The sequence below is a fragment of the Nicotiana tomentosiformis genome, chromosome 6, assembly GCF_000390325.3.
Source record: "Nicotiana tomentosiformis chromosome 6, ASM39032v3, whole genome shotgun sequence".
NCBI lineage: Eukaryota > Viridiplantae > Streptophyta > Magnoliopsida > Solanales > Solanaceae > Nicotiana > Nicotiana tomentosiformis.
In genome coordinates this window covers 3,569,467-3,583,662 of record NC_090817.1, presented here as the reverse complement: position 1 = coordinate 3,583,662, position 14,196 = coordinate 3,569,467, and the positions used below count along the sequence as shown (strand labels likewise).

General features: G+C 35.3%; 1 protein-coding gene across 1 annotated transcript; it reads right to left on the bottom strand.

Annotated features, from left to right (window-relative positions):
- Positions 1 to 4,647: 4,647 nt before the first annotated feature.
- LOC104100873 (replication protein A 32 kDa subunit A-like) lies at positions 4,648 to 13,317 on the bottom strand. Its single transcript, XM_009608228.4, has 11 exons — positions 12,878 to 13,317; positions 11,583 to 11,731; positions 11,382 to 11,492; positions 9,139 to 9,236; positions 8,757 to 8,798; positions 8,594 to 8,671; positions 7,081 to 7,159; positions 6,888 to 6,971; positions 6,704 to 6,783; positions 5,228 to 5,296; positions 4,648 to 5,107 (listed from the first exon to the last, which is right to left on the bottom strand). Exons 2-11 carry the CDS (start codon positions 11,676 to 11,678, stop codon positions 5,026 to 5,028), a joined length of 819 nt encoding a protein of 272 aa, XP_009606523.1. The 5' UTR covers positions 11,679 to 11,731; positions 12,878 to 13,317; the 3' UTR covers positions 4,648 to 5,025.
- Between the last annotated feature and the right edge of the window lie 879 nt (positions 13,318 to 14,196).

Here is a 14,196-nt window from a genome sequence, read left to right as displayed (position 1 = left end):
TTTAGGCAAACCACAAAATGCAATAGGAATTAAGGTTTCTATGAAGATATGACAGTCATGACTTTTCATATGAGTCAGTTTTCCTTCAATCATATCAGCATGTTTTCCCAGGTTCGAAGCATAACCCTCGAGCATCTTTAGGTTTACAACCCACTCATAAATTTGTCGTCTTTGTTCCAAAGTGAATGTGTAGCTGGCCCTCGGGCTTGAACACCTTACCATTGTTCGCAGACTGTAAATGTAATTTAGGCCGCCTGCAATATTCTTGTAAGTCCAGTCTAGCATTCGGGTTATCTTTTGTCTTATTCTTATCATCCATCACTGTGTTGAACAAATTATCAAAATAATTCTTCTCAATATACATGACATCAAGATTGTGTCGGAGAAGATTATCCTTCCAATATGGCAACTCCCAAAATATGCTCTATTTTGTGCAGTTATGAGTAACACCATATCCAAAAAATCTAGAAGGTGGGGCCTCGGTAACTATAGTGAAGTTTTTAACCCTCTCCCAAATTTTCTCACCGGACAAAATTGGAGGTGGCAAACGTTGTGGTAGAGATTTGGAGATGCGAGCAGTTCCGTTTTTGTGACTTCTCCTCTTTCTTACCTTAATTTTTTGTTGTTGTTGTTGCTCCGTATTTGTCACTAGTCGTGTAGTTAATTTAGAGAACTTTTGTAATCCTCTTATTGTTATAGTGGAATTTTTTGAATCTTTGTGATCCCGTAATTTTTATCTTCTATTTGAAGAATTTTTCACGTTAAAATTTGGTGTTCTTTATCTTATTTATTTTTGGGTTTGCCTCTTCCTCGACATAACAGTGGTATCAGAGCCTTGATTATTTATCTGGAATTTTTACAGAATGGAGACGAATATGAGCAAGATGATATGTTTAAATGGGTGCAATTATAATGTTTGGAGAAGCAAGATGAAAGATTTATTGTTCGTGAAGAAGATGCATCTACAAGTTTTAGCAGCTCATAAACCCGACACTATATCTGATGAAGATTGGGATTTCGAGCATCAACAAGTATGTGGATATATACGACAATGGGTTGAAGATAATGTTCGCAACCATATTGTGAATGAGACACATACGAGATCATTGTGAAAAAAGCTAGAGACTCTTTATGCTTCAAAAACTGGGAACAACAAGTTGTTCCTACTAAAGCAATTGATTACCTTTAAATACAAGGAGGGCGGTCTTATTCTTGATCACACAAATAATTTTTAGGGCGTCCTTAATCAGCTATCTGGAATGGGAGTTAATTTTGATGATGAGATATAAGGACTTTGGCTTCTTAATACTCTGCCAGATTCTTCGGAAACTCTTCATGTTTCTTTGACAAATTCAGCTCCCGGTGGTAAGGTGATGTAATATGCCAAGAGTGGTGTGTTGAACGAGAAAGTAAGGAGAAAATCTCAGGGTTCATCCTCACAAGCAGATATCTTGATTACAGGAGACCGGGGAGAGATAGAAAAAGAGGTTTGAGGAATAGAGGTAAAAGCAGAAATAAGTCAAGGTCCAAATACTATAATATTACGTACAACCATTATGGCAAGAAAAGGCATATCAAAAGGTTCTGCCACAAGTTGAAGCAAGACATTAGAGAAGGAAAGAAAGTTAAAAATAACGAGAACAATGTTATTAAACCCCGTGCGAGGCACGACCTTCAAATATCATGCAGATAAATAGACTTTATTGAGCCCCGTGCGAGGCACGATCTTCATATATCATATAGATAAATGTACATAAAGATAACTTAACAAGGTTCTTGTTTCTTAGATTCTGAAATATGTTCACAATTTAGTAAAGCAGTTATCTATGTAAACGATTCCTTGATACAAGTATGTTATAGATCCTTCATATAAGGAAATCTAAACATTTCGAAGAAACAAGAAATTTTATGAAACTGTCCGAAGGTTTGATACTATAGAATCAATGTCACATGAAGGGAAATAAGGAATATCCAGTATATGAATGAAAGCTTCACGACATTTCGTTTTTTAGCATTTCTATTGTGAGGAAACATGTGATCTGGAGTCATGGCAAGAAAATGGAAACAAGATAGTCATTACATACCTCGATTCCAATCCTTAACGTATTACAACTCAAAATACTTCTTAGTAGCTTCAATCTATAACAATAATGATAATAGAAATTCATGTTAACAATCAAACATTGGTTCCAACCATTTAGGCAATTCGTCAAACACTTAACGAGCGTAAAGCTTTAAGGTTCTTTTACAATGGTGTTTCACCACACCCTTTGTGTCTCATAGCTCACAATAGCATACTAAACATCTTGTGAGGCCAACCAATACTTCCCTTATAGCATCAACATACAAAATATCCCCTAACCATCTCAAACAAATAGCAAAACTTGGACTCACGGCTTTCTATCACCGTCCGGTGAGTCCATCGCCGTACAACATACTAGAAATACTCATATGAATCAGTATCATAGCTTAGAAGAAGATATTTTACCTTGCTGGTAGAACTCTAGAAGTTCTTCAGTTGAATTTACTAAGAGGAGGACCTTGCTTCTAAAACCCAAAGATGGATTGAGGTGAGATTCATGTCTTTGATAATTATTTAAGCTAAAGTAGTAGTTGAAACACTTATCTTGATCTTGGAGGGTGAGAGAAGAAAAAATTGAGAGATTATGCCCCAAAACGTTTAGCAAGTGACTAAGAATGAATTCCCAAAGTTTTACCCTATAAAACATAAAGTTTGGCGACTTTACCTAGGAGGTGTCATGTGTCCCGTATTCATTGGGCACTATGCAGGTTCGTAGTATAACATGCATAATTTTTCGTACCGAGAGCAGATTAACGAACAACTTAGTGCATTGGAAACGAGACTTGAAGACCTTTAATTTGATAAGTAATCCACCACCTAAATCATCATACACGGGTAGGTAGCTTGTTTGAAATTGAAGCTTGTACGAGCTCCTTTGAAATACGGGGCTGTTGTGTGAATTCTTACTTGACTTTGTGCTAGGGCTCTCCTTATACCTTAGTTAACTTTCAAAATACCCCATACACTTATTGTTAGGACCATATTATATGGTATAAGTCTGTAGCCTCCTTGGAAACGCAAAAAATATATCTAGCCATTGTTTTCACATCTTAAAGTCTTAAATTGTTTAGTCATTTTTTACTATATTATCCTTATTGGTTCCCGCACTTCCAATCTTGGTGTCATTATATCCATATCATACGGATCAAACCTTAGCCCCATAGTAACGGGTGTTATAAAAGAGCCTCGCAACATTAACTTCATCCCATATTTGTTGTCTCACGCTTTAAAGGGTGTCCATCTCGGTTATAACATTCACCATATTGGTACCGCATAGACAAACAAAAAGTCAATAAACTATCAAATTGGTCAATATATACCCTCAGCTACACTTTTGTGGCTGAATTACTGGTGCATATGCGTTATTTTGGGAATGTTTCATGTTTGATTTATAATATTAAAGTTAGGTTATATTGCGACAGGGAAACTATCATCATTAGTTTGTTTACGTGGATATGAAAAATCAGAGGCGGATTCAAGATTTAAATTCTATGGGTTCGGCTTTTAAAGATTTTAGTATTAAACTCATTATATTTGTAAAGTTATAGGTTCATATCTACTATTTTTACAAGTCTACATGTAAAAATTTTATTCCGTGTCAAAAGTTATGGGTTCGGTAATACGCTAGGTCCGCCCCTATGAAAAGCTCATGTGCTCATCTTTTAACATGGGTCGTTGATTAATTCCAAATAAAAATTGACAATCTTTTGCTTCCATCCCCTTATATCATTTGAAACTGCGTATATAAATATGTACTTTAGTCGAGGATTCTTTTTATCGTCACTCAATCCGTTGTATCAATGAAATATGTCAAATTTGGCCCAAGCCCAAATGACCTGCCCAACCCGTCCAAGATTAGACTGGTTATTGACCCGCTAATTTGTTGAACTTAACCCATCTTGACTCAATACATCTCAACTCATTTAAAATTGGGATAATTTTTAGCCCAAATTGATTCATGAATAACTTTTCTAAAATATCTTAGAAATAATTTTTTTTATTTGATATGCTATATACGACTATAACAAAAGAGAAAAATCTTATTTACTAATTATACAATTCATAAGAAGACAACACATTAAATGAAGCTTGAAAAGAATTTGGCGGGTTAAGCTATGACCCGAATTTTAACCCATCTTGACCTAACTCATCTTAGCCCAAATAACAATAACAGTGTTCTCTACACTCATCTCATTCTAGCAGAATCAACATTACCAACAGTGTTAGCACCAAACCAAAAATTTAAACATAAGCCCAAAAAAAAAAAAAAAAACCTTAAACCCTCGCAAAATTAAAATACACTTGGCACTTAACAATTAACAAGTGATGAAAACATTGATCAAAGGTACGTCGTGTTGCATTTATTGATTTTGGTGCAAAGTGGTTAAAAATTTTGTGCCTCTTGGGTTATCCAGTTTGGCTTTGTAATAGAGGGATCATCTAAGGATATAGGTCAATTGACCAATGCTCTCAATAAAAGACATGGTTATCGTTTGACTAGTAAATGAAGGAAAAAAAACATTGAGCTCCCAAAGGGGCTTCAACTGGGTTGCTCCACTACTAGGTTTGCCAAAAGCACCATTGCCATTGTGGAGATTTTGAAAGACTAAGATCTGTTTACCCCCATCCATGGGTAATTCTTTACATCAAAACAGGAGTGGCAAAAAACACAAACCTTCTCACAGACTTTAGTTCGTTCAAAGTCAACTCCAACATGAATCTAGACCTGACAGAAATCAGTTACTAAAACTAGATATATTTGACGAGGACAAGCTTAACTATAATGCATGACCTTTCTCAGACTTTAGTTCGTTCAAAGTCAACTCCAACATGAATCTAGACCTGACGGAAATCAGTTACTAAAACTAGATATATTTGACGAGGGCAAGCTTAACTATAATGCATCACCTTTCCCCTGATTCCCTGAGCATGTAAGCAAAGCTTTAAGCACTTGTTGACTTGTAATGACATTCATCGATGGTAGAGTAAGCCAGCCCTTCCGATTCAAGAGATGCTATTGCTTCCCTATCAAGATTCAAAAAAGATTAAGGTTATAAAGAAGGCACTTGTTACAATCTGCATGCAAATGAAAATGAGGAACAAAATTGTCCTTTATCTTTTTGTTTGATAGATAAAGAGATATACTTGATTTTCTCCAGAGGAACTTTAAGTTGTTGAGCAATTTCATTCCAGTGTATCCCTTTCTCCTGTGAACTGAACATGGATAAATGATAAGATTTTGCATCTAGAGCTAGGAAACATGATCAACTCAAACGAAGATGAAAGAAGTTCTTCAAAAGACCCCTTCTACAATATTACAGAATGGTATTAACAGCAGTTGAGGGCTACATGTTGCAGAATTACTCAGACGCCAACTACATGTTCCACAAAAGGCAAAATTGGTATGAGCCGGTTATGTTTTAACTAACATTGAACAAACTCTAGGAAATGATATTTATCTTGATTTCCAAATGAAGCATGGAAATCTTGCTCTTTTTGCTAGTTTGATGGAAGATTTACCATATTTCAATGTGTGTCTTCCTTAAGGGCATAATTATTGTGATTCCCTCCACTATACATATCACTTACTCCTACAAATAGAGAAGAGTGTTTTTATTTTTGATATCCATATGAAAACATTCCAATCGTCCTTAAATTTTAATTGCTACAAATACACATGACCAATCAAGCACTGAAAATTACCTCCACAAATGGTTCTCATCAAAGAACATTTTCCAGATAGTAGTTTCGGAAAAACGTTATATGTGCAATCAAATTTATAACCGTGGTGTCTGGTCCAACTTTAGCCAGGGGCAGATTTTGGCCAAAGTATGATGCATGTGAACCCATGGTATTTCCTCCAAAATGGGTATTTTATGTACATATTTCCTAGAATTGATCTTATTTGTTGGCCCCTGTGCTCCAAAATGGTTGAATGGCGCATTTGGTTATATATTGAGTTATATCTACCCAAAGGAAGAGGGATCAGTTCCCACTAAATATTCTTTTTTCTTCTTAGTGGTGCACCATGTTATAAAAATCCTAGATCCACCTCTGGCTTGAGCGCACATCGACTAATTCCATGAGATACTTGCTACCTCCCACAAGCACAACCAAATAGGATTCACATTTTTCAGTAAATATTTGGCTTAAAATGGCAAGTAGCGTCAAATCAAATGCCTTCAGCACGTTGAGGCAGTAGTTTCAAAGTCGCTGACCTCTTTTCTACTTTTCCTTTCTTTCAGAACTATAACTTTTCAGAATCAATTGCTCTGAACAAAATATAATTATCCCATAAAGTTTACTAAAATACTCTCAGGTCATCGTCTTCATTGCAAAATATGAACATAGATAAATCATGGTGTGTTCAGTGTCTGCTCAAAGAGGATTTAGATTTGAGCTGTAGTGTGTATATGCGTCTATACATATGCATGTATGTGTGTATGGAGAGGAAACCAAAACCAAAAAAGATAGATTCTCTTGAAAACTAGACTATGTCACTTGGAAAGAATACTATTCATAATCAATAAAATTTGCTCTTCTGAAATAGTTTATCAACCAAAGAGAAGCTATGAGCATCATGAATCAGTGATATGATTAACAGCATATTAAACAACTTACAGTGATGACGGCTGTTCCAAATAATCCATCACTGCCTTCTCTATGCCCTTAAGCCCATCGATGCTCAAATGTCCAGACAACTGAAAGAAATAATGGATGAAGCAGATAATCAAACATAATCATCTGTGCATGATGCATAGTAGAATAGCAATCTGGAACCATAACTGCATAGTCCAATACTAACCTGACTGGAATTGAATCCACTCGAAGGGGCACTAACTGCTGCAGGGACATCAGTTTGACCGGGAGTGGAGACAGAGAGACCGCTCTGTATTAGAGAAAAGCGTAAAAGTTATTCTACAAGTGGGGCTGTAGAAGGAATAGAAAAGGATGATTTATATCAAACTCTCATTTGCTTTTAGAAGCCAGATTATTACCTGTGGCTTCCTATTGCAGTGATGGACATAGATACATTCAAGGAAGTGTGTAGCAACTTCATTGTAATCAGTTATCGGTCTGAACAATCATCAACGACCAAAATAGTGTTTATTGATAAGCTTATAAAAGAATCACTACATACAATGATGTAAAGTCTTTAGCAATCTTTCTGGCAAGGGTGACAAAGAGTTAAGATAAACCTTTTGTTAAAGACTTGAAAGGAAGAGAATTTGGGAAAATTTTCACATATCATATTTTGGAGGACAATAAAAGCTAAAGAAACCAACTTCATTTTACATTAGTTGCACATGCAGCATAAACTAAGTTACTGGGAGATAAAATGTTTGCTTTCGAAAGGTTAAGAGGTGACATTCATATCTTGAAAACTCAGGGATGCCTCGTGAAAACTGGGCAAACAGCCAGGGAGAATGGAGTCTCACCCTTCATCAACAAGTGATTCTAGAGTTCAATTTAATTAAAACCAAGGTCCATAAGGAACAAACAATATAAAATCTCTAAATTACAAGTAATACGCCAAACTAAAGATTAGTCAAGGCTGATCTGTGGAACAAGCAAAGTTCAACCACAAACCACCCGAAGATAATTTCGGCACTCAATATCACTATAGACATCCTAAAAATGATCAAGAAAGAGAAACACAAAGAAAGCTATACATGGAATTGAAAGCTATCAAAAACCTCACACCATCTGAAAAAACACTCAAAGGGCATTAATTCACAAACAAAGAGTACGCAAGTCCAAGAAAATAGTTTCTATAACAAATAAACACTAAGCTGCCCTGATTCAATCCCTCAGCATGTCCCCAGTGTCCAATACTAAATTGTTGTCTTCGAATATTCTACCTTTCTCTAGGCAAAAACAAAAAGTCGGGGGCGCAAACTTCAATACAGTGTACAACAAGAGGTGGCCTAATTGATAACTTATGGATCAGTCTTAAAATGTTTAAGAAACTACCTGGAAAAGCAGATATTACATACTTGAAATGACTAATCATACCAAAGTTTGATAAAGATCATAAAGTTCAATTGACGAAACACCATAAGACATACACTGTAAATCTCTATGGTTCTCAGTGAACACCTCACACTTGAAGGACTGCAAGATTGGCTATGTAAGTTGAAATCGGGTAGTGCTAAAGGGAAAGGTTGTTCCCCCATCAGAGAGAACACAAATAAATGAACAAAGAGATCATCCTTGCATCAAAACTAACAAGTAGAAGAGGATTATGGATTAGTTTTCCCCAGTAATTGGAGAAAAATCAAGGGTGTGAATATTCTATCAAAAAAGTAGTTCCATTCGATGAAGACATTATGAGGTCATGATATTGTCCAACTCTTGAGAAGAAAAAGGTATTATCCGTTAGAGATATTAATGACGAACTGCAACAAAATAGCAATAACAAGGAAAATTTGGCCATAGGATAGTTGAGATCGTACAAGTATAGAGCATTTATTAAGATAGAACAAGAATAAAAGCATAAACTTCACAAACCTGATAGCAAAAATCACTAGCTGTGTTTTACCCTGAAAACCTTTCAAGTGCCCGTGGACCCGCACATACATCCCATCCCTGCTTAAAGAAATGTAGATTTACAAAGGTAAAGAAAGAGAAAACACATCTTGGCTCCCAAATGGTTGATAGAGACGTGACTTACGATACTTCCTCTACTTCCTTGGTATCCACAGCATCATTCACCCTGCAAAAGGGTAAGAGATTAAACCTAGAGCCATCAAGGTAGACAACATCAACCTTCAAATACTGCATTGAGCTCCCTAATTTTGTTAAGTTGGGTCAAACTTGTTGCATTTCAATTAGGGAAACACAAGTTCACATTAGTTGCCAAAAGAGAAACACAGCCAAAATGTGAAAGTTAATTACAAGAAGTAAGTTTTAATTTAAGTGCTCTAGCAGCAATGGATCCCGTTAGGACGACCATTGTTTGCCCCCTAACAGCATGCAGATCATATACTTATTTTTATGTCTTTATATAACTGAGAAAATGTAATGTCAAGAAAAAAAAAAGCAAGAAAATTTACCATCTAGTGCATTCAATGCGACCAGTGCCATCATCAATTGTAAAAGCCACATCTGTCACTCTCTCGGATTTTTTAAATGCCAATCCGACCAATCTCACCTAAACCAAAAGTTGGGTAAAATTTCACAGACAAACCGAAAATATCTATCCTAGTGGAAGGAATAAATTTACAATATTTACACAACACTGGAAATGGCACCTTAGCACACAGCACCAATGAAAGAGTAGCTTAACCACTAGAACTACCTAGCGTTTGGACATAGATTTGATTGAAACTTTGAAAAAGAATTTTTTAAAGTTGTTAAAAAATAATTTTTGGAAGTAGAAATTGCATTTGAACGTTCATTTTATTTGAAAACAAATTGAAATTTTGTGAGTGGAAGAAAAATTTCACCCAAAACTACCCTAAACTAGATATTGGAAACTTGAAAAAAAAAATCAAAACATTTAAAAAACTAATCATATTCCATGAACAAATAATGTTTTTAAAAAAATGAAAAAAAGTTGCCAAAATATATGGCCAAAGAGGAGCTTAGAGTTTATTGGCAACCAAAACCTTGACCCAAAAAAAACAAATTAAGTCCAAAATTAAGTGAAATTTGTCACAATTGTAACAAAACAAACAAATGAAATTTTGACGAACAATTTCTTGAATGGTTATCCAAGTTATTGGAATATCCTACCAAAGTCACTTTTGTTTTATTTAGGACAAAAAAATCACCCAACAATTGCCCTTACTCAAAAAATAAAAAACACATTTAATATACCATGTCATATTAAAATTCTATTTTTTAATAATAAAACTCATTTAACACATGATCAAGTACACATCTAACCCACCCAACATGAAAAAGGATTTACTATCAATATATTAATGTAAAGAACTCTTTGTTTTCAAACTACAGGCAAATCTAACACGATTAAGACTACTATTTCTTAACTTTTGGCCAATGGTCCTTGTTAAGTTAATTAATATATTAATGTTAAGTTTTGGGCAGTGGTCCATTTGGATACTAGGTACTCCTACAATAGACAGATGATATAGATAAAAATATAAAAATATATAATCAGAGACGAAAATAACATGCATCGGTATTCTTTTTGAATTTTTCAGAAAAATTGCATCTTATTTTGAATAGTCTTGTTAGCCAAAAAATCTAAGAAAGTACTCCAAAAAAAGGCATTCCACAGAACTTTTCTTCTGTGAAGTTTGTACTGAAATTTATTTGAATATAAATTAAAACAACAAAGTATTTGGCGGAAACATATATAAGAAAATATACAGAAAACACATGAAAGTATTTCATCTTCTATACTTAAAAGACAAAAACTAAAAGACCTTTGGATTTTACCTCGTGGTAGTCTCTTTGGTCGACATCAAAGCTATGTAGCGGTTGGAGGACATTTCCCTCTACAAATTTATTAAATTACTCCTTGAAGAACTGGAGGAATGCATTGTTTACTTTGAAAAGTTCATATTTGGATTGTAGATCCCTAGAATTTTATGTTTTATCTAGTCTAGTTTTACAAAGGAATATGTGGAAATATGAATAGGCTAGGAACTTATAAGATAGACCAATTTTTTTGTCGGGTGAGTTAGTTGTGTACTTGGGTCATGTGTTAAATGAGTTTTGTTATTAAAAATGAATTTTAATATGACATGGTATATTAAATATGTACTTTTTATTTTTTGAGTCAAAAGGGCAATTGTTGAGTGATTTTCTTGTCCTCAATAAAACAAAAGTGACTTTGCTAGGATATCCCCGTAACTTGGGTGACCATCCAAGGAATTGACTAAACTATGACCCACAAAAACTACAAACCAAAAATTAAGTGGAAATTTCCACAGGTATACCGTATACCCGAATTCAGTGGAAGGTACTGAATAACAATATTGACCCTCAAAAATTCTAAACAGAAGAATCAAGTAATCCAAAATATTACCTCCTCCCATTTCATATGACACTATTAATATGAACAGTCAAAGTGGTTTTTTCTTGAATCCTTGTAATCACAAACAATTGTGATTTGAAAATACTTTTAATTTCGTTTCCAGTTATGTGAATTCCCTTTTTTCTAGTAAAGAAGTTGTGACATGGATACACCAATTAAGAACAAAATTTAAATGTTTTAACCCTTGTGCTCCGAATTCCATAATTCCTTTTAGAACCGACCGAGTACCGAAAAAATGAACAAATTCTTGACTTCAAAAGAAGAAGAAAAAATAAGAAAAACAACACTTACATTATTGACATCGACACCATCAATAACAAAGTTAGATTTCTCATCACTTGATTGTATTGCTTGGCTTATCTGTTTCACTGTTAGCGGAAGCAGAGGTGGGTTATCACGACTCTGTCCAAAAAAAAAAGCCCAAACAGAATCTTGTCACATGCGAGAAAAATACATCAGAAAAGGAAAAGGTTTATAGCAGAGATTCATTACCTTAGCGGAAGTGCGTGAAGGATCGGAGCCTTGAGTTGATTGAGAAGGCATAAAACCTCCGCCAGAAAATGAGTCCAATTGACTGCCTCCAAACATTTTTTTTGATTTATTTACTTTGCTCTCTCAAAAGGTCAAATAGATGTTGTGTGCTGTTGACAGAGGAATAAATTTTATATTGTAACCATATAAACCGAAGGGAAAGTGCAGAAATGCCCTATTTTTGTGCCGCCATTTAACATGTATTCTGTTTTTATAAATTATTTAAGCGGTGCCCACTAAATAGTAAATTAATAATATTCAAACAAATAAACCCTAACGAACATAATAAAAGTTGCGTCCAATATAGATTGTGTGAATTGCTACCATAATTTCTAGTAAACAAATGCAGTAGCTGTCACACCTCCTTTTTCCCAAGGGAATAGGGAATTTTTCAATTCAAATGACATTAATCGAAATGGGATTATTTATTTAATTTTAGAGTTGTCATTTGGGATAATTATGGTGTCCAAGTCACCGGTTTATTTTAAATCCCAAATAGAGAAAATTTGTCTCTGTTCTAAAGTTTGTGAAACCATAAGACCGGGTAAGGAATTCTGTTAACCCGGGAGAAGGTGTTAGGCATTCCCGGATTCCGTGGTTTTAGCACGGTCACTTTTAATCATACCTGACTTAATTAAATTGTTTAATTAAGTGTTTTAGAACCTATGTGCATTTTACCTAGATTACTTGATTATGGCATTATGAAATTATCTTGAAATGAGTCACGCGTACGTGTACTCATTTTGTTTGGTGTGTCAAGTCATGTAGTGTACGTGTACAAAACTAATAACACATTATTATTAATTAAGAATGTTTGGCCAAAGTAGCACGAACGAGTACTTTGCTTTTAATTTGGAAATTCATAACTATGCCACGTGAACGTGTACATAGTCACGATAATTGATAGGTCTAGCCTAAAGCATGCTAGGGCATTCGTGGTTGTTCATTTCCATAATCCAACTTCAATTAAACAAATAGCATTATTAAGTGTTAATCCTAATCATTGAAATGAAGTTCTGCCACTCAAACTCAAATAAAAAAAATGTAAAGAAATTCTGTGAGGGCACGCCCAGCACCACAACTTTTGAAGAGATTCAACTTAAATATTCAGATTTAAACACTTAACAAAGCAATTAAATGAAGAAGATCTAGTAGTCAGTCACAATAAATACACCAAAATTAGACATGGATTCAGTAAACTATTTAGGCCTTCATTCATACATAGTTGAGAATTACAGAGGAAATAATTAACATACCTAACAGCAGGAACAAAAGGCAGCAGACTAAGACCAATAAAGGTTAAAGCTCCTAAGCACAGCTACAGCAGGATGAAAATAACCGAAATACAGCAGCTCTTCAACTCGGACCAGCTTTCGAAGTCTCAGAGAATATGTACCAGTTGAAAGAAATTAAAAATCAGCTTTGAACCCTTTCTTTCTGATTTAGCGTCTTCTATTGAGAGGAGTTAGGGGAGTCGGCGGCTAATGGCTTGTTCTCTCTTGGGTTTGGACAAGACAGCAGTAGAGGGAAAGGGGAGAGAGGGGGGGAACAGGGGAACGAGTAGCAGTCGCCGGTGGCTGCTGACTCGCCGGATTCCGGCGCTTGGCAAAGAGAGAGGTGATTTGAGAGCGAGAGAGAGGAGGGGTGCGGCTGCTGGTTTCCAATATGGGGGAGGTTTCTGTTATGTTCTTCTTCCCAGGTGAGTGAATTAGGGTGTCCTTATAAAATGGGGAGTAGGCCTGGGCTTTGCATAAGGTTGGGCAGAATTAAAGGTGTCTGGGCCGCTGCCAAATTAGCCCAGTCCAAGTTCAACACAAGACAAGCCCTTTTTCTTTTCTTTCTTTTTCTTGATTTTTCTTTGATTTTAAATTCTAATCAAATTAACTAAAAACCTAAATTAATTCGTAAATCAAAACTAACTTGCAACACCCTAATTATCTATTTCTAACATTTAAATAATTAATTAACTTAATACTAATTAATTTAAAACTAAAAGCTAAAATAAAAACATGACCATCGTATTTTTTGTGATTTTTAATAGATAATGCGCCTAATAAACGTAATTACAATAACAACAACCCAGTAGAATCTCACTAATGGGGTCTGGGGAGGGTAGTGTATACGCAGACCTAACCCCTACCCCAAAGAAGTAGAGCGGTTGTTTCCGAAAGACCATCGGTTCAAGAAAACAAAAAGACAAAACGACAAGAGGAGACAACATTAGTATCACCACAACAATCATAGAAAAAATAGGAACACCATGAAATGCAGAAGAAAGATGCAAAGCAAAAAATGATAGCTAGTAAATAGGACATGCACTGAAAAGCGAAATAGTAAAACACAACATTGTCACTAGCTACCCTAGACAAAAACCCTGCGTGGCCAGTCCCACAATGGTACGAAGTAAGTCAAGACTCAACTACATCCTAACCTACAACTCTAATACTCGACCTCCACATCTTCCTATCAAGTGTCATGTCCTTGGAAATCTGGAGCCTCGCCATATCCTTTCTGATCACCTCTTCCCAATACTTCTTAGGCCGCCCTCTACCTCTTCTCGTGCCCTCCACAACCA

What these genes read in the sequence shown, in the direction of transcription:
- LOC104100873 (XM_009608228.4), bottom strand. Translation starts at nt 11,678, where the DNA reads ATGTTTGGAGGCAGTCAATTGGACTCATTTTCTGGCGGAGGTTTTATG. An exon ending in GTGGATTCAATTCCAGTCAG is followed by an intron (nt 6,784 to 6,887) that starts GTTAGTATTGGA and finishes TATTTCTTTCAG; the next exon opens with TTGTCTGGACATTTGAGCAT. An exon ending in TTGGAACAGCCGTCATCACT is followed by an intron (nt 5,297 to 6,703) that starts GTAAGTTGTTTA and finishes ATCCATGTTCAG; the next exon opens with TTCACAGGAGAAAGGGATAC.